The 21,292-nt window shown below is 44.0% G+C and overlaps 1 protein-coding gene across 13 annotated transcripts in view; it reads right to left on the reverse strand.

Annotated features, from left to right (window-relative positions):
• The window catches only part of HDAC4 (histone deacetylase 4), a 215,392-nt gene that overhangs the window by 16,341 nt on the left and 177,759 nt on the right, over positions 1-21,292 (reverse strand). For all 13 annotated transcript variants that reach the window (XM_085228645.1, XM_085228642.1, XM_085228643.1 and 10 more), the window contains 7 exons: positions 20,579-20,699; positions 13,599-13,645; positions 5,954-6,061; positions 5,355-5,410; positions 4,296-4,383; positions 2,909-3,028; positions 875-972 (listed from right to left, as the gene is read on the reverse strand). In XM_085228645.1, coding sequence (XP_085084771.1) covers positions 875-972; positions 2,909-3,028; positions 4,296-4,383; positions 5,355-5,410; positions 5,954-6,061; positions 13,599-13,645; positions 20,579-20,699 — 638 coding nt within the window. The remainder of the gene's footprint in view (positions 1-874; positions 973-2,908; positions 3,029-4,295; positions 4,384-5,354; positions 5,411-5,953; positions 6,062-13,598; positions 13,646-20,578; positions 20,700-21,292) is intronic.

Raw genomic sequence — 21,292 nt, forward strand, 5'->3', positions numbered from 1 at the left:
TCACACACCTCTTCTAATGATACTGACATGAGGAGGAAAATAAGGGTCAGATAAACAATTCCTTGCTATCCCCAGGTATCATGAGAGCATGACAGTAAGAGCACTGGGACACAAACAACTAGATCAACAAACAGCTCCATGCCCTTCTCCATTTGCAGACTCAAACAATGCCAGTTTTCTGGAGCACACTTGAATATGCTCGTACAACCCAACATCGTGATTTACATTTGGCACTGCTCTTACTGCTCATCAAGGAAGACATCTCAGCAACACATTAATTTAACCCCACAGCTTTGCTTACCTCCATTCACCCTCTATCAGTGAGCATAACACTTATTTGGTAGAAGGCCCACTTCCCTTTGCTAGGAACCCTCAGAAGTGACGTAGGGTGGTAGTCACAAGCAGAGCTCAAGTAAGGGAGACAATGCATTCCAGCATGCCTAGAAGTCATGCACCATCATGTATATCACAGTAATGATGCCTTAAGCCTTGGGACAGCTGCACCCTGAAGTTCCAATTCATGGTAACTCATGAAAATCATTTGGGATTCCCTTCCCAATCCAAGTGTATATGCACAGAAGCACTCATGCTAAAGATTTTTAACCAACAACAGAAGAGCTCACTCATATCAGTAGACTTTATATAATATAATACATCAGTCAGTGCTAAGCAGTGAGTACGTAAATCCCCTAATGTCACAGACCCACTTCTTGTGGCCAGAAATATCCTCTTTGCTTAATTCAGCTTTATTCCACGTGGCACTGCAACTAGATGAAAATCCAGAACTACTTAACTCATGATTAAGTTCATGACTGCACAAAGAAACCCAATTTAGATGAAAAATATAATTGTAAGAGGAAAACGTCAATATTACCTGAAAGCAGTTAAGTATTCTGTGTCTCCCATCGGTGGATCAAGGCCTCCAGTGAAGGCCATGTTAACATTGAACCCAACTCCTGCTCCTGTGCCAACCTGAAAATGGTAAACGGTTCTCTTAATTATACATGTAGAAACAGCAAACTCTGGCAACACCTTTCTGCTGTATCATGATTCTTCCAGCTGAATATGGATTTTGATCCAATAGCTGGGTGCTAGCTAGGTTAATTTTTCCTTCTAGAGTGACACAGTCCCCAAAGCAAGGATGAAAACAGAGCTCCTCCATGCTCACAAATGCTCTGATGCTTGTGGGAGCTGCAGGCAGGCTGCTAGCCTAAAAAACACCTCATCATTAAGTGGATCCTTTTCCTCTTGTAGGACATGCATTACATGTAGTTTCTTTCCTTAATTTGTTTTCAGTTTTATCTAGAAGTACACTGTTGTGTCTTATTGTAGTTTTAACTAGGGAATAAAACAACACAATTTTAATCAGAGCGAGTTCCCCCTCTGCTGGGGGAAAATATGATTCAGAGACATTTCCACTGCTAGAGGGACACGAATGCTAAATGCAGCTGCATCCCCATCCTTGCCCCTACTGCAAATGTGCCTCTCCTTCTATCCACTCCAAATAATGGGGGAAGGTGAGAAGTTAAAAGTAAGCCACAGCCTTCTAGTAACCCATCTGCCAAGAAGCAAGGTCATGCTTCCCTTCATCTGGAATCCTAAAAGCCTGTGCTCGGTGCCTTCATTGGAGGGGACCTTGCAAATGTCCCCTTGCAGTGCTGCTGCCAGCTCAGCACAGGGCTCTGCTCTCTTAAGCACCATGGTTTTGTTTAGGTCTTGGCATGTGAAAGAAACCTAAAAATTAATGATGTTATACAATACACAGCCAGATAGTTCAGCTAGATAAAGCTGCAAGAAGTAGGTCTCAGAGATTTGTGCATTCTGAGGCAGAAATTAAGTGCCTGCTGCAAAGAGCTGCTGTGTATTCACTATATAGTAGTGCACAAGCAGACTCATGAAGGACTATCTCACTACATTTCAGTTTCTTTAGAATGCTTGCTGGATGGGAAAACATAAAATGGGCAGGGAACAAATTCTAGGAGTTTTAAGATGTAATCTAAAATGCCTCAGAGAACACAGAACTACATATTTGATAGAATTTAACTCTGATAAATCACACATGAAGGATGATAGTGGAACATTCCTTAGGCATGACCCATTTTCAATTTAAATTTACGACAAAACTACAGCTCAAATGAACATATTGTACCTTAAAGCCAGGGAAGGTTTTATCGACTACATACTTCAAACTGTGATTGTTTCTACGCCTCCTATTTGCAGCATGCTACATTTCAGCCTGGAGGATGAGGAAGGATGTGATGTATGTAGTAGCATCTGCCTGGAGAAGAAAGGGCTGCATCCCAGTCCTTCTGCAGCAGTGTCTGAGAAACCACCAAGAACTGGTGGACTTGGCCCAACAGCACTGATGGCAGCTGGAGATTAGCACTGGTGTCTGCTGGGCAGGATAAAGAGCAGATGGGCTTGAGGATTGTGCCAGGAAAGCTGACCACTGTGCTGGTGGCACAGCCATGGACCAATCTATTCCTCACACCCACATCTTACATCCATTAAGGGAAGGCAGGAAAAGTACGCAAAGTACTGTTCTTTGGAGACAAAAGCACTGTCTGGGACAGCTGGCAAAGGGCTCTGGAACAGGTTGTCCCATCAGGACTGGGCAGCCTGACTGTATTCACTCCTTTCAGCTTGTTTGCCAAAGTGTGTGCTCTCCTGCCAGTTTCCATGATGCCCGCAGCTGTGAGGACTTGGACAAGAACGCACCAAGCGCACAAATGTGGGCAATGCACTACTAATCAGACACTAACAAGCACAAGGGTGGAAGCAGTGACAGAAGCTGCCCTCCAGACCTAACCAAGGCAGACGGTCCCAAAATTTTTGGGGGCACCTGAATTGTAACCCTGTGAAGGTCCTGCTGGACGTGGGAGGGTGCTATGCAGATCCATGCTCTTACCTCATCAGGAGCACCACTGCCTGGAAAGAAGTTCCCATCATCATAGCGATGTAGTGAAATATAAAGAACATTAGGATCATTGTAGAAAGCTTGCTGAGTACCGTTCCCATGGTGCACATCCTTTGGGGACAGAGATTGCATTATATGAGGGAGGTTCATGTCTCATTCAAAATGGAAACTAAAAGCATCAACCTGGGATTCGGAGGGGTTTCCTCTGGTGTTGAGCTTCATTTTCTGTGCTTCTCTGAGCTAACTGAAGCAGTTCATTGCAAACGAGAGTAATAAGCTTTGCACAGCCAGCTTCAGACTACACTTCTCATTTAACACACAAGATAAATGGGAGTAAGCACAATCGCAAGCACTTACCTGAGAACAGGATCAATTTAGTTGGGTTTAGAGAATCACATTCGTAACTAATCCTAAGGAATGTTGGGCATAGAAAGGCTTTAATCAATCAACGGGGTGACCACTGGCAAAAGCACCCTGCAAAATTGTCAGGTCTAGCTCAGTGATGTTAAGGGACGCAAACTCGCTGCCAAGACCCTCTCCTGCAGTTCTACTTGGTGCAGAAACGCACTCTGTAGCAGGATGGGTTTGCGAAACACTCCTTCTTCTGACATTAAAAATACTTGGTGGGAAGTGAGGAAAAGGATGTCCATCCAGTAAGGCAAAAAGACAAATACATCCATTTTAACTTGAGGGTCTTGCCCACAGGAGATTTGTTGCAACCTAATCAAAACTCTTGGCTGACTCCAAAGGACTCAGATGTCTTCACGGCCAAGAAAAAACATTTTTAAATCAATAAATAAAATGTATCTGCCACATTTTTAAATCTATACGTCACCGTAGCAAAATCCCAAGCAAGCTCTCAGAGTATTTCACTGACCTAATCCAACCTGGAGAACACTTCTGACTGCCTGCCCACATGCACAGAGGCTGGCCTGGCCCAGAAGCAGCACACTGAAACCAAGAGTAAAGCTGTGCTGGACAGGCCATTCCTCTCAGAAACCAGTCCTCACACTTCAGAAAGAAAGCTGGGATGGATCCTAGCAGTTGAGACCAAAAAGCTTACAAAAAAAAAACCCCAATCAAAACAGCACAGATTGCAGTTACCTATCCCTGAGACTGTGTTATGGGCTTGTTTTAGAAGGCAACTACTTATTAATTACAATTCTGTTCGAAAAACTATAGACTCTTTTGTTTTGTTTTGTTTTGAACTAAAATCTTTTTTAAAAGGTACCAACCAAACAAATTTTGGCTTACAGACCACAGACAACATTTTTTCACTGACTTACAGAGCCTGGGTTGGCCTCACATGAAACCCAAAGAAAATCTCATGAAAAATTTCCACCTGCTCTCCTGATGGTAACAAACAGAGTTTACTCACCCAGTCCACTATGAGGATTTTGCTAACATTCAGCCTCTGCTGGAGCAGCTTGGCTGCAATTGCCACGGAGTTGAAATAGCAGAAGCCCCTGGAGGTGATGAGAAGGAAGAGAAAAGAGGAAAAGGAAAGGTGTTAAATACAGGTCTCCTTGGTCCCAGTGCATCTATCATCTGAGACAAAACACAGTAGGAAGAAATTTCTTCTGCTTTCACTCTGCTTTCCTCCCTGGAAGATGTATGTGTGCTCAGTGAGAAACACAAAATAGCCACACAGCAGCACGTGCCTTGTGATCTGTCAGGAAATGCTTTCCTAAGCCCACTGCAGTGAGATGCTGCTGGGGGCCAGCTGCCCACGAGTGACCCTCAGATCCCCAGTGCTTACATGTAAGAGATGGGGACAGGTAAGACAAAGCAAGGAGGACAAAGAAAGGACAGAACCAAGGCCTGGAGTGCTGAGATGCCATCAGCTGGAAGAGAGGAGATATGCTCACGGAAGCTCAGAACTTTATCCTGAAGCACAGAAACTCCACGCATGAAAGTTTATCACAATAAGCCTGGTACACAAGTCCAACACAATCCAAGCATGCGACTCTAAAGAATGCATGGGATATCTGGTGAAAACCCTGATACAAACCCTGCTGTTTAAAACACGTCAGCTGCCTGACTTAACTTTGGCTTTGTGAAGTCTTCCTGCTCTGCTTCTTTCCTCAGTCAGTGTTGTGACCTCAGGACACAGCTATGCTTGCTATACTGCTATTAATGGCATTCTTGCCTTCCTCACACTGTGTGAGCCATTAACATTGATCTTAAAACAACTCACAAGAGTAAATAAAAGCAGCAGCGTTATTCCAAGGCATGATTGCAATGTCAATTTGTGCTAAGAACTACCCACCCAAAAGCACAAAGAAGGAATTTGCCCTCTTCAAGGGAATCTTTGAATATGACACCGTTTTGCAAAAAAATTCTGCAACAGTAAACTAACAAACAGCCTTTTTCAGGCTGCAGATCACACAACAGACAAACACTGAAGCAAGATCACAGAGCACATATGCATACTTACATGGGTGTGCTTTCTTCTGCATGGTGACCTGGAGGTCGAACAACAGCAAATCCATTCTACACACGAAAATAAGAAAAGGAAGAAATGAGACAGGTAGGAAGGTTCATCTCACAAGGATGGATGCATGCAGCCAGGAGCACTAATTGTGCCTTGCAATTATGTAGTTGTCCTCAATGGTTCCTGCACAGCAGCAGATGATGTCCTGCCTTGTTCTGGAGGGGAAGATATCCACATGAATTTTAGGGAAACTGGCTGGTACAGCATTTCCTTCCACTCAGGAAAAAAAAATAAATTCTGCATGAGGTCACTGAGCTGACTGGCCCAGCTGAAGCCAGCAGCAAGACCCTCAGATAACACTGGAACAGGGATTTTGCTTGCTGTTCTGGTTTCTTTCTTCCTTTTAATCAGCATGTAAGAACATTCACCAGGAGTCTGCTGTTCACTTGCTGATATCCTCAAAGATTTTTATGACCAAAGCCAGATGGTGCCATTAAAATGAAGCTTGCTGGATCTCCTGCACAACACAGTCATGATCTGAGCCCTGCTGTTCCCGTACACAGCCCTTTTCAAAGCAAAGTGTTGCTTATTGTCATACCAACCTTCAGTTCTCCTGTGGCCACTTTGAAAACAAGCTCAATGACGCAGCCCACAGCCAGGCGAGCAGCACCAGATGAGTGAACTTCATTCCAGATCGTGTCACTGTCGACCTAAGTGAGACACACAGGAACCATGGTTAGCAACAGTGAAGACAGCCAGGAAACAGAGACTCATGTCTTGTATGGAGTTACTTGAATGTATTAAATGTGGGAATTGGCAGAACTGATCTCAGCAACACCAGGACTAGGATCGCCATCACCTAAAGGTGACAACACCAACGGCTGTTCCAACAAAGGATACTTATGAGATGCTTTAGGGTCAGTGCATTAACAGAGGAGGAAATTCAGCACCATATTTTGCAGGTGTCTCCTACCAGCACTTCTACCACCACAGCAGCATTTCCCCTCAACTGCTGGAGTTCGGATGAAAAAAGAGGTTTACAAAATCATTCAATAATCCTCTTAATTAAAGCACCACAAGAGGGGTACTTAATAATGAACTTTTTAACAATGCCTACCTAGCCCAGGCCTGCCAGTTGGGTAAGGTTATGCTGACACCAACTTCTCTCATCCCATCAAAGCTAACAGCAGATCTTCAGAATCTAAGTGCTGATTACAGACATTTACTTCAGTGCTGAATATCTGACAGCACCAGCATCCTCCACAGTTTCCCCCAGAAGATGTGCCAGCAGGCCAAAGGCACGGCATCCTTCAGGCATTCTCCGTGCAGTTATGCTACAAGATCCTGCCCTAACTGAAACCAAAAGCAGGGAGCGCTGGCTTTTACCACATTCACCCCACTGACTGCACAAAGATGGGATGGGTTCGAAGACAGATGCTGAGATGCCTGCATAGCTTTTGCTGTGATCCAGCTGGAGGCTGTGGGGGGACAAACAGCACGGGGCCTGGATCTCTTCCCCAGCACTCTGGACTGTTTGCAGGCTGTGATGAGAGCAGAGCTTGTTTTCTTCCTGCCAGCCCCAGCCCTTGTGAAATTCACACTGCTGGGACTATCCCATGTCAGGAAAGCTCTGCTGTACAGTCCTCCTATCCATCACAGGATAAATGCAACATTTCTCAATGTGAAGGATCACCAGCTATTTTTCACATATTGCTCCGCGTTGAGAGCATTTATGGAAACAATGGAACAGGAGAATGGGAGAAATGGATTACTTGCTTTGTCTGGCAGCCAACCTGCTTACTGAGTTGCAAGGAGGTGCAAGTCACCTCACACAACACTGAGCCATCTCCTTTGTGGCTGTGCTGAAGGCAGTAGAAATCATTCCAGGCCCATTACTGGGGATGCTTTCTGGCACCAGCTGCTCTGAGGACAGTTCTGAAGTTGCAGTTAGCCAGTAAAAGTGCCAGGGCTCCCCTGAGTTAATAAGTTTGGGCAGAAACATGGGAACAGAAGTACAACAGGTTTGAGCTCTATACAACACTGCTAGGAGTCACGAGCACGCCTGCTGAAGATGTTGTCTGCAGATGGCAGACATGCCTAACCTAAGCAACTGAGAATACCAGTTTGACTTTTGCAAAGAAAATTACAGCCTCAGTGCCGGCAAATTTAATTTCAGTTCTTGGTATCTCGGGAAAGGACGAGGTTGGTAGAACTCTGCTGCCTCACTGCTATTGTGGAAGGGCCACTCTGTGCTGGTTCCATTTTCCTTAACTCGAGGGATACAGCTATGCCATGCAGCCTGGAATGGGCAAATATAATCCATCTGTCTTAAGTCTTGAAAGAAAATGCTGCAGGACAGCAACAGAAAGAGGTGTCCTCTCCCTCTTTGCCCTCCAAGTACCAGGTCCCTCACTTGAATGCAGAATTTTGCAAAGGGTCACATTTATTCACCATAAAGGCACCAAGGAAACAAATAGCTAAAAGCAGAACTCATATGAGACCGGTGCACAGCTTCACGTAAGGACCCTCAGATCTTCATCTGTGCCAGCCTTCCCATAAAGCACACCAAAGCCACCAGTGCCCGAGCCAAACACTGCTAAGTTCAGGCCATACTGTCTGCAGAAACCAGGCTTGTGCTGGTAGCACTCCAAGAGGAGAGAGGAGGGCAAGACAGGTTTTAAAGTGATGATTTCTGCAGAAATTAAGCACTTAGAAAAAGCATTCTGCCTGCAGCATAGAAGCCAGTCTCTGCCATGCCCAGCTACCCAGTGGGAGAATGACTGGATCAAGAGAGCCAAGCTTGGCACTGCTTTGTCCCACGTGCATGCAGCTCCATGATAAGGATTTAACACCCAGCCACCTTCCCAGAAAGAGATCGCCGGGCCCTAATCCAAGGCAGCACTTCATCATGTTACACTGGAAGTGTCTGAACGGTCCCACTGAAGTCATCAGCACTCTGCAGCAGAGGGGCGTAGGCTCTGCCACAGTGGAAAATCTTATTAATGTGGCCCTGAGCTGAGCTGCACTCCGGCTCTAAAGCTGCTGCTGTTCGGTGCTCCGGCTGCTGTTGACCCTTCCATCATTCCTGAATTCTGAAGTTCATTACAGGGAGACACTATTTGGCTTTCCCCATCCATGAGCCCTTTGATGTAGCTGCCATCACAGGAGTTGTTGCTGGGACAGCACATCAAGCCTTACCATCTGGAAGGACTTTACAGAGGGAGGAAGCACATTTCTTGCCTTTTGTTGATCTAAGAGCGTATATTTCTCTTTTTCTCTCCCGAACTGGAAGATTCAACTGCGTCAGAGATACCAAGTCTTCCACATCTGCTGGATGAGGAGTGGATAAGCATGCTTGTTTGCTTGAGAGTAATATTAAAGCCAGAGGAGCTGCTGATTCTGCTTCATGGACTCTTAGGAGAGCTGAGGATCTTCGGACATGGGAAGAGGGAATTCAGCTCCTGGGACCTGCCGCAGGCTCTAAAGCCTTCACAGCATGCACAGTTATTAGAAAATGATGAGGGAAGGTCAGTTTGATGGAGGCTTTGTTTTAAGAGGAATGTCTAAGATGTTTCTGAGCAAAACATGAAAGAACTTTTCCCTCCTTATAAATATGAAATGTTAAAAAATACATACGATGAGCTTCTGACTCACACTGTGCACTAAATTATGTACTGCTAGGCAGCTATTTCAAAAAAAAAAAAAGAGGAGGATCTTAAAAAAGGTTTTCATTAGAACAAGGAAACAGAGTGACAGACAGGGCAAGGGACTGCAAAGCGGAGAGAAACAAAGGAGTTCTGCTCTCCTCTCATCACAGCTCATCCTCACATTCAGGCGGCAGCAGCACTCAGCATTCACCCAGTCAGGGAGCCGTCTTTCCCTTCTCATGTCTCCTAAAGCTCTGGTTAAGTCACTGCTCACATATTTTTTTCTTCTAAGACTCACTATTAAGTTTCTTCTCATTTCCATTTCATGGAATATGGACTTTTTTGGTCTCTGCTCTGCAAGAATGTACTTTGCTGCACGCTGTATACCTGCATGGGTAAAGATTTTTTTACACTCTAAACAAGACCCTGCAATCAAAAATAGGAGAACAAACTCTGGAAGAGATCAAAACCAGTAAGATTTTGGATCTTACCACTAGATTATGGATTCTCAAAACCTTTTGCTAAATTTTCTTCTAATTACCCCGGATTATCTAACACTCTGTGCATGTAAACCATAGCTTAAGAAAAGTGAGTGTGCTGCGAAGTGAAGGGAACGGCACTAAATGGAAATACTACTCTTGCAGATGTTGCTGAAGATCAGTGGGAATAAATGACTTGTTTAAATCAGAGCTCACATCTGTTGATATGAGTGGCTCTGTGGTTTCTTCCTTCTCTGCTAGGATCGGACATGTGCAGGTGGGGAGGTTTGTTAGTGTTAACTATGACGATGTGAGAGCTTCCTCGTATTAAACAAACTGATGATGAAAAAGAACCAAGAGTTTCCAACCATAGGGGAACAAACCTTGCGAAGATCTTGCGAAGCTTTACAAGATCTTGCAAAGCTGTGACTTCGTTTTAGAAGGGAGATCAAAAGGTGTTATGTGGTGAACTGATCTGCCCTAAACCTTTTCCTGCTCCTTCAAACAATTCCTGTTGTAACACTTGTGCTAGCACAAAGAACTCATGGAAATTCACAGCTTCTCATTGTTTAAAGCAGAAAAAAAAGGCTGATGTATCTGCTGGCCCCAGAGCACCTGGCAGGCCTGAGCAAGGTTCTGAGCAGCGCCACAGCACCTAACCCTAACCCACAGCCCTAATGAGATGAAAAGGCAAAGCAACACTGCCATGTCACTGGGGAACAGCCACTGGAGATGTAACAGCTTAGGGGGCTTTCCCACCCCCCACAGCGTTGTTCCACATCACCTTTCAGGCCCATTTATTCTTTTAACTTACATGACAACCTCTACGGACAAGAGCTGTGTGTCTGTCTGCAGAAAAAGGACTTGACTTCCTGCTTTCCATCCCATAAATACAATGTGACACTCCCAGCTCCCCTCCTGAATTACAAGAAACAGCAATCATTCAGCTTTCACCCACGCCAGGCCAGGCCTCCCTCATGCCTTCAAGCATTATTTTGCACCCAGCAACACTGCATTTTGTGCACTACCTTCCTATTTAGCTTTGTGTTCTCATAACATCAATATTTCTCCACAATCAGTTTTTGTCTTTGTGACCCTGAATAAATTCCATACCATCACCAGCATGTGCTTACAGACCAATCCTTTGCTTTGCAACATTTCAGAGAATGTGTTGGACTAATTCCGACTGCTGCTCTCTATCTTCTAATCAGTGATGTATCCAAAAGAGGATTGCTCCCAACTTACTCTACGGTAGCCTGATTTTTCTTTTTTCTTTATGGATCATGTTAGCCCCCTGGCATGCATTTGCCAGAACAGTATTGAGTGTTCTGGATCAAATCCTCCTTATGAAGCAGTCAGCCAGCTGGAAAGCTGTCTACTGCCCTGGTGAACCATGAATTATTCACTATGCTGCACTTATTAAGTGACAGAGTCAGAGAAAACTACCCTTCTGCTGAAATAAATCCCTTCTCCTTCAGCTCTGGACTACAAACCAGATGTCCCACAGGCGCTCGGATCATCCCGTGCTCCTGATGCTCCCTTACCAGTAAAACCAGTGCAAAGCCATAGGAGCTCACACCAACTTCTGTCACTGCCAGGGCTGCCTCCCCAGAACACCCTCAGCTTCTAAGTTAAAGACAAAAGTAAGACTGATGACTGTTCAGAAGCAAGTCACGTTCTGCCAACCTGGTGTTCCTGAACAAAGGAGAGTCTAAATACAGCTCTGATGCTCCTCGTCCATCAGAGGAGCCACACGGTCACCTTGCAGCCTGCCAACAGCAGCAGGACCCCCAAGCATTCTTGCTAAATCAATTTAAAATTATTCAATTATACCATAACAAGCACTCGATCTCTCAGCAGTCTACACATGCGAAAACTTCTCAGGCTTGCATCATACTTCCTCTCTCACCAAAATTCTTCACAACTGATACTTTACCCCGGGCTCTGATGTTTTAAAATCTTTTTATTTCTTCAAAAAATATTGTACGTGTCTCAAAAACGTCTTGTCATCCTCTTTGATGCAGAAAATAACTTGTTTTTCATCTGCTACTGAGAGGCGTGCTCTGTGGCCCAACTAAAATCCCACTGTAGAGCTTCTTCCAACGTTTTCCCATAGCAAATCAAACCAAGAGCAACTTGTCTGACAGAACTGGCATGCTAACAAAGAGTACAGTTTTCCCTCCATTTCTTCAATAGACACGCAACGTTGCTAAGCCAGCTTTTTTGACAGATTTCACACTTTGAAGGACAGCAGAAAATAGGATTGACAGGAGCTTGTGCGATCGGTGTGCAGATCTCCTACCCCCAAAGGAGGGGGTAACCACTTCAACCCACCCAGGTGTGTAATGCTCAATATGCTATAGCCCATCAGTGCGTGTTGTGGCCTTATTTTCCCCACAGATACATAGCTGCAGCGTATATACTGATCAGATGCAGCCCAAAAGCAGTGAGGAATCTGTTCTCCTGCAAGTAGAAGCACACAAAGAGCTTGTGCTGCCTTCCAATGGAACTGGGGGAAGGAAAACCAAGCAAAACAACCAGAATGCATTTTTTTTCCATGAAAAATCTGACAAGCGCGTTGTTGATGACTGGTAAATTACCAGTTACACAAAGCTCTTCCTCCAAAACATGAAAGCATTGGTCGGGATGAATGAAACACTGCAGAAAAGTGGAAAACTGTTTTATTTCATATTTAAGGCTCAGTGGAGACCAGCGAGCAGCAAGTACTATCTTTATCAGCAGCCTATCAGGAATACCAGCGCCATGGTGCTTCCTGCCCTGATTTAGGACTTAATGCAAGACTTCTGGGACTGCATTAGGCTCAGGCACTGTCTCTACTTGTTACCATTCAGTCTTCATTTGCAAATGATAATTTTTGCTTTGAATGGCATGCCTGACTGCAGGGCAGGGTAAATCCAAACCTTTTAAACTCCAGCCAAAAATTTGTCATGAATTAGGAGGCTGCAGCATATTTACAATACAAAATAAAATATCTCTACGAGTGCTCAGTTGTGGCGGTATGAATAAATGCCGATTATTCTTTTTTTTTTTGACGGGATAATTTTCAAAGCAGTGATTTTGCAAAGACTCAGGAAGAAAACAATTTTGTTTCATTTCCATAACAGAATCCAGACCTCCAAATTCAACCTCACGAGCTACAATTATGCATAAGAGCTACCACTGTGAATTTTCAAACACAGTGCCTTTTATTGTCTCTTCTCATTCTTTTCCCTTCCTCCTCTATGAGGGTTTCTCTACTGTCACCCTGCACAGAAACCTTGGAACAGAAAGTCCGAGCTGAAAAGAAAACTTTCAAGATTTTAGGCTCCAAACAACAAACCCAAATCTTCAGCACAAGGCACTGGAGTGATATTCTCTCTTTTCAGTCTTCAGGGAATAGATGTCTTTTTTTTTTTTTTTAACTATATGAAATCTTGACAGATGAAAACTGATGTTCAGCTGCTCTGTGATGGATGGACGGGTATTTTAGTCACTTCTTTCAGAATTCAGCCTCAAAAAAATGAAAGATGCCAAATACCGACGACTGCAATTTTACCCTTTGTAATCAGTGAGGTTTTTCATTCTAGGACAATATCACAAGTCCAGATGCAAATAACTCACTATTTACTGAAACTTCTCAAATATTGTCCTTCTGTATCATTATTTTATAAATAAATCTTCCACCTGCCCTATGAGACAGGCAGCTCTGAAGCACAAATACCAAAGAAGAAACAGCGACGCAGCACAAGCAGCACATCTTGCTTTCTGCGTGGTTGTGGTGCACTTTTGGATTTGAAGGTTGCTTTAAAATTCAGTAACCTCTTAGACATTAAGCATCACTGCCTGGGAAATGAGGTTCCTGTCCCCAAAACCAGAGACGAAACATGCCTATGAATGTCACCCACGCTTTCAGTGCTCCAAATAGTTTCAAATCATCACACTGCTTTTGAAGAAAGGCACGTGAGGCTGTCACTGCAAACCCACACCCCAGGCAGACCCTGTTTATGGAGAACATCTGGTAGCAATTACCCACTTGATGGAATGCAAAGCATCGATTTTTGTTACCAATGGGACTCAGAGAACAAACAGGACATTATTTACACATTAAAGACAGTACTCACCCCGACACCACCGCAAGGAAGCCTGACAAACATCGACGTTAGAGAACCTGTAGGAAAGAAAACATACATAGCCAGTAAGTCAAAAAGTCAAAGTTCACCAGATTGTGGTCCAATTTTATGGCAATGCTGAAATCTTTCTGAACGCAGTAACAGATCACAGTTTTCTTGCAATTTTCAGAAGACACGCAGCCAACCTTGCTATATTACAACATGCACATAAACAATATACACACTTGGACATGTTCAAAAGCCTCTCTGACATAAAAGCCTTCTATAAATCACCCATTTTTATGCAACAGTTCTGCACTGTTCCACATTTCAGGCAATCATGCTGACTATAAATGATTGAGATACTACCAACGACTGCTCAGCATGTCTGAGGTGAACATTTTAACCACTTTCAACTGAAAGAGGATGGAAATAATGAAAACCCTCTAATTATCAGTCATCTGCACAGGCACTAGAAGACTTTTCAGTCTTCATAAAAGACAGACAAAAAATAAACCGGTGGCAAGCAAATACAACATGTTTTTAACTGAAAGAGCAAAACCAATGTTATTAATTTGGGAAAAATGAAGAAAGCCATCTGCAGAAATAATTTTGTAACTATAATGAGTCTAACATCACTTCCTCAGCTTGTGTAGCAGCAATATTATCCATTGAAAATGTTGCATATTTATAAACCATGCACTGAAAACTCTCATGTCTATTGCTACCCTTTGTACATGACTTGTATATGTATCTATGCACAACAGGCAAGTAGGGAGAAGAAAATATGCACGTGTGAGCACCATAAAAGATCTACAGTACAGTGTCAGAGATTCATTTGCCTGATACCTCTTTAGAACTAATGAAAGCTAATAGTCAGACACATACGCTGCCCTTTGACTGGGAATGGAGTTAGTGCATCTGCATTATCCATCTGAGTGCACAGTGAGACTCACACCGTGATTAGATCCACATGAAAATCTTAGTTCATCCTGCTTTAGACCTCCTGTCACATCTTTCACTGTTAATCCACCTATTATTCCAGTATTTATCTTCTTAACAATTTATGATTGCTATCCACAAATTAAAAGCAGTCTTATTTGCCTGCATTTAAGCTTGTTCAACAGGTTCCAAATCTCCACAGTGTGAAGTGATAAATGGATTCATATTCTTTATCTTGAGACTTTCAATGGCTATAACAACCTTTCCAGGGGTAGAGTTGTGCAGTCTGCCACCTTCAAGCCCTTCTGATATAACACAGCAAAGATCCCTGTAACGCCCAAAGGGGGCCAGCCTTTTCTCCTATATGACTGGTGACAGAAAAAAAAGTAAGGGCCTTGAGGTGTACTAGGAAAGGTACACGGGTATATTAGGAAAAATTTATTCTCAGAAAGAGTGGTGAGATATTGGATCAGCTTGCCCAGGGAGGTGGTGGAGTCATCATCCCTGGAGGTGTCCCAGAACCAGGAGATGTGGCACTTGAGGGATGTGGTCAATGGGCATGGTGGGGATGGGTTGGCGCTGGACTAGATGACTGTAGAGGTCCTTCCCAACCTGAATGATTCTATGATTCTAACTCTGTGGAAGTGGTCTTCATTGTCAGTGGTGGTTGCTGGTAAAGAAGGGCACTTTTTGAGTCTCACTCACAGGAGTGAGACCAACAACTGCAGGACTATTCTGCTGGACCCTTCTAGGAGATCCCTGTCTTTTTTAAACTGAGAAGCCCAGAACTGGACACAGTAGTCTACATGTGGCCTCACTGTGGAGGAGCAGAGGGGGGGGGATTACCCCCCTGGACCTGCTGGCCATGCTCTTTAATACAGCCCAGGATACCATTGGCCTTCTTGGCCACAAGGTTACACTGCTGGCTCATGGCCAACCTGCTGCCCACCAGGACCCCCAGGTCCTTCCTCCCAGAGTTCCTCTCCAGCAGGTCATCCCTTAACCTGTAGCGATGCATGTGCGTATTCCAGGTGCAATACTCTATATTTGCTCTTGTTAAACCCCATCAGATTCCTCCCTGCCCAACTGTCCAGTATGTCTAGGTCTTGCTGAACAGCAGCACAGCCTTCAGATGTGTCAGCCACTCCTCTCAGCTTTGTATCAGCAAACTTGCTGAGAGTGGTCTCTATCCCTTCATCCAGGTTGTCGATGAAGATGCTGAACAAGACTGGACTAAGCTCTGACCCCTGGGGAACACCACTTGTAACAGGCCTTTGATCAGGCTCTGCACTGCCGATGAACACCCTCTAAGCTCTGCCAGACAGCCAGTTCTCAATTCACCTCACTATCCACTCATTTATCCCACATTTTCTGAGTTCCGTAACAAGGATGCTGTGGGAAATAGTGTTAAACACCTTGCTGAAGTCAAGATACACAACACCCAGTGCTCTCCATGCATCTATCCAGCCAGTGATGACATCAGTAGAAGGCTAATCAGGTTGGTCAAGCATGCTTTCCCCTTGGTGAATCTATGTTGACTGCTTCTGATAACCTTCTTCTCTTCCAATTGCTTGGAGACAGTGTCCAGAACAAGTTGTTCCATCACCTTTCCAGGGATGGAGATGAGGTTGACTGGCTTGTAGTTTACCGGATGCTGCCTCTTGCCCTTTTTAAAGATTGGAGTGATAATGCCTAACCTCCAGTCTTCAGGCACCTCTCCCATTTGCCAGGTCCTTTCAAAGATGAAAGAAGAAAGCAGTTTAGCAGTCATTTTCCCTAGTCTTCCTTTTAATGTTGACATACTTAAACTTTTCTTTTTATCTTTTACTTTCTTTGCAAGGTTTAATTCCAAGAGGGCCTTAGCCTTCTTCGTTGCATCCCTACAGGCTCTGACAGCATTCCCATATTTTTCCCACGGACCTTCTTCTTTCCTTTCAGTTTATCCACGAGTTCCTTGTTTATCCACACAGGTCTCTTTGCCACCTTTCCCCGATTTCTTACTCTTAGGGATGCTTGGAAGAAGTGGTGTTTAACTGCCAACCAGCTATGATGGGCTTCATACCTTCTAACACTCTAGACCATGGGGTACCTCCAAGTAAGTCTTTGAAGAAGTCAAAGTTGGCTCTCCTGAAGTTCAGGGTAGCAATTCTACTTATGCTTTACTTCTTTCACACAAGATCTTAAACTCCACCATCTTGTAATCGCTGCATCCCAAGCTTCCCTCAGCCATCACACCCCTGAGCAGCCTTCCTTGTTAGTAAAAACAAGGTCAAGTAATACACTCCTCCTCATCAGCTCTTGCACCACCTGCACCAGAAAGTCATCAACATGTTGCAGGAACCACCTGCACTCTGTGTGCCTGCCTGTGTTGCTTACCAAACAAATATCAGGATAGCTGATGTATCCCATGAGAACTAGTGCCAGGAACCATGAGGCTACTTCTAGCTGTTTGTAGAAGGCCTCCTCCACTTCCTCCTCCTGACTAGGCGGCCTGCAATACACACCCACAACAGTGTCACCTATGTTAGCCTGTCACTTAAATCTTACCCTCATGCTCTCCCCTTATTCATCATTCCCTCTGAGTGAAGCTTGATACATTCTAGTTGCACTCACATAAAGAGCAATTCCACCTCCTTGTCTTGCCAGACTGTCTTTCCTAAAGAGGACATATCAATCCATGACAGCACTGCAGTCAAGTGAGCTGTCCCACCATGTCTTCGTGATCACAGTGAGATCACGGCCCCGTGACACGTCACAGATATCTAGTTCTTCCTGTTTATTTCCAGCGCTGCATGCATTGGTATACAGAGGTACTTTAGGGAAGCAGGTATCTCTAGAGGGATGCAAGAAGGTTTAAACCCTACTGGTGATGTTATCACAAGATCCAACTGGACAACTGAGAAGCTTGTCTCCACAGTTTACTAAAAAGACAGCATTATCAGGCCCCTCTCTGTCACAAGTAACTCCACCCCCTTTCCCCATCAGATCTAACCTAAAGCTCTGTAATCAATCCAGCCAGCTTGCTCCCCAAAACACTTCTGCCCCATCTGCTCAGTTGCATTCCATCTGACACCTGCATACCTGGTCTCTCAAAGGCCTGCCCAAGATCACAGTGCCCAAAATCTTGATCCCAACATCATCCCCTCAGTCAGTAATTTTCCTGATCAATTCTCCTCCTTCCTTCCAGGACCCAGCCACCAGTTGGGAGTACAGAGGAGAATACTACTTGTGGTCCTGATCCTTTAGCATCTTTCCAAGGGATGCAAAGCCTTCCTTAATATTCTGTTTTTTCCTTGTTGCAGCATTCCCTGACCCTACTTGAATGACAACGAGCAGATAGTAGCCATCTTGTTTTATCAAATGCAGTAGAATCTTCTTAACATCTCTGACACACGTCCCCAGAAGACAGCAACTCTCTCTGGAGAGGTTATCTGGCAACAAACGGAGGCCTCAGTGCCTTCCAGCAAGGAGTCCCCAGTTACTAAGACTCTTTGCTCTTTTTTGGTGGAACTAGTTTTAACACGATTCTTTGGTTGGACCTGTATTACATGCTTACTGCATCCTGGGCTCTGTTTGGTATCTAGGCACTCTTTTGTTTCCAGCCCCAGAGCCTTGTATCTGTTGCTCAGGGAGACTGTGTACGCAGGAGGAAGACGTCTCCCTCTCCTCCAAGCAATCCTTGTTTTCATCTTTCAGCTTCACAAGTTCTTCCTTCTAGACTGAGATTTCTCATGCTTAGACAGAGGAAGTTACCCCATCACAGTCATATATATGTCAAGATACTCAGGTCTTCCAAGCTAACATTTGCATACATGAGCCTCATGTGAAGCTTTGGTCTCAGACTTCAAACCTGCCATACATGTGCACAGATACATATACCAAGGCTTTTTGCGGGGGTTCCCAACACATCAGAAGCTGTTCTCTCAGCTCCAGCCCAGAACTATGGAAGCCAACAAGTTAGGAAACTGTACTAACTTTTGAGACAAAAGTTGTCTCAAAAGACAAGCTGTAAGCTCAGCTAAGTGCTACCAAAAATCCCTTGCAACTAACAATCTCAATGTCCTTTCTACATTTTCAGCCTCAAACAGTAACAGAAAAACTGCTGGGCAATGCTGGGCCATGGCTGAAGCTTCCGCTGCAATCCCAGCCAAACTCTGGTCTCACTCACAAATAGGTTATTCTTGGAACTGATTTATCACGAGTACAGCCCCTTGACAACTTAATGTTCTTTGCAAATTACACATACGCATGCAACTCTTTGTACTGGAATGCCCTCAGGTGTTAGAACTATTTTTATTCACTAGAGGAAACTTAATTTCTAGAGATATTTTAAAATGTGTAACTGAAAGACATGTGGGGTGCACAGCACACATACTGAAGTACTCAAGGGTAGAGTTTATCCTCCTGCAGGTTCTCTAAACAGGTTTGTTTCAGTCAAAATGTGGGAATAACAATAAACTTTCTTTCCACAAATACACCTGTGGAACTATTGATACAGGTTGTGCCAAGAGTTGAATGCAAATGACAAAGTATTTTGAGAGGACGTGACATTTGAACAAGAAGGAAACAGTTATAGTGTTACCCCAGTTCACTCCAAAAGCATATTTACATTTTGCAAGGGATATCAAATGGCTGACTTTAAGCTGCTTCTGAAGCAGTGAGTGTAGGGTGATTCACAGCTTCTCCCAGCCCCACACAGGCTATCAACCCCATCTGATCCAGGTCGGTGAAGCCAACAGTGCTGAAGGACTGCCTGCATCCTGCCATGAGGAATTCATGGGGACAGGTCATCATCTTCAGCTCTGCTTCATCACTACAGCTCAATGAAGTGAGATCAGTCAGAATGAAGGTGGTGCAAGTGCAAATGAGGAGCCCTCTTAGATTTACAGAGGAGATTTACACCCTGTTTCTCTGGATTAATGGATATGCCTTTTGAAAAGCAAGACTTTCATACAACCAAAGATATGACATCATAAATTTCTTAAACTGCATATACTAATTGTGCTATCATTCAGCCAGAGATGTCTATTTCCCATTTCTCTGGGTTTCAAAGAAATGGCAACTTAGCTATAAATACAGTGCTAATTACATGTTTAAACAACTGGCTAATAGCTTTCCTCTTTGGGTATCTAACGTATATACTGAAAATGTAGCAAAAATCTTTCCAGCTCTTTTGCTATAACTACTGCAATGTGCAGGTCATCAAGTTAATCCTCTTTTTATATCATTCAAAGTGAAGCTAACCCCCAAATAAACATTGTAAACTTCTAGATTCCAGAACTATCTTTTCGCAGATCCCCACAACAGAACTTCACAAACTGCCCCTCCAGCTTATTACCTCCTGCTGTGAAGAGGAAAAAACAAAGGGAAAAGAAGATGCTCCATGATGGTAAGGTGCCAAAATCAATGTGAATTGGTTGTTCTGCTTGGAAATGGCTATCCTAACAACCATCCTCTAGATAGTCTGCAAGGAAATAGTCTACAGAAGCAGCCCTGTTTCAGGAAGATTCAGTTCCCAGTGAAAGGAATAAACAATCTTGTCCAAAATTAAACAAACGTAGGACTTCTAATAAGCGGCCCCTGCATCTTTCTTGTGGATTATCCATACAGTGCTGACATCTATTTGTTGATGCCTGTGCAGCTGGTTGGTGCTGCAGATCCAGGTCCTTAGCAGGGTATTCCGGTTCCTATCAGGCAAAGGAGAACCTTCTAACACGCAGAGCAGACTGTGCAAAGATATAATAAACTCTAAATTATCTTTTCTCCTCAGAAAGGTTGGTTTTAGGTTTTGAAGGCATTCATTCAAGGAAGCTGTAGCTGGATAAGGTTTAGGGATCTGCCCAAAGAAAGGAACTTGTATAACTCAAGACAACAGTGACAGTAGTGGGGGAAGAATCATCTTGGGAACTGCCTATAGCTGGGGCTGGTGGGAGCACCAAGTGCTCACCTTTCACACCAGCAGGACTAAGGGATCACCAGAACTGGGGCAGTGGGCAGTAGTGTGAATGCTGGGGGTCAGGAAGGGGAGCCCACCCCACAGTGAACAATACCTAGAAGTTTCTTGCTGTCCAGTTTCTGTCTGTTCAGAGGGTTTGTGCCGTACAGCAGTGTATGAGCTTCTGAGTGAACTGTCTGCAGCTCTTCTAGAGTTGCTTTTCTTCCACGAATGCACTGAAAGAGGAAAAAAAAGGAGCGATGAGTTCACTGGTTTAATGCTCAGCTCTCATTGCTGAATATATGCATTTTTTCTTTGTATAACTTAGCAAGTCATAAAGACAACGACCAAAAAACCTAACACTGGTTCTCACATGAAAAAGTCTTCCCAGGACAGATTTTGGTTTAGGCCCCTGTTGAAGATATTAGCTTGACATACAAAGTCATCTTTGGATTTTTTATTTCTTTATTTTAAAAATATTTACCAGAGAGCACTTGCCGACCTACACAGGAACTGCTAACTACTGATTATTCAGGATTTCAGTTATAAACCATTATGGAATGATTTACTGATGAAAAAAAAATTCCAAACTTTTATTGATGTCAACAGGATCCAACTTCATTCTGAATTTTACAAACTAGGGTCTTTACATAGAGTCCCAGTATATCTTTCAGGTCAGATGGAATCACAGGCAACCTGATCTAGTGGGTGGTAACCCTGCCCATGGCAGGGGTTGAAACTGGATGGGCTATAAGGTCTTTTCCAAACCATTCTGTGATCTTTGAGGCTTCCCTTTTGTTTCTGTTGCCCATTTGTGATGTAACATGCT

This window comes from Meleagris gallopavo, chromosome 7 (assembly GCF_905368555.1).
Source record: "Meleagris gallopavo chromosome 7, MGAL_WU_HG_1.1, whole genome shotgun sequence".
Lineage (NCBI taxonomy): Eukaryota > Metazoa > Chordata > Aves > Galliformes > Phasianidae > Meleagris > Meleagris gallopavo.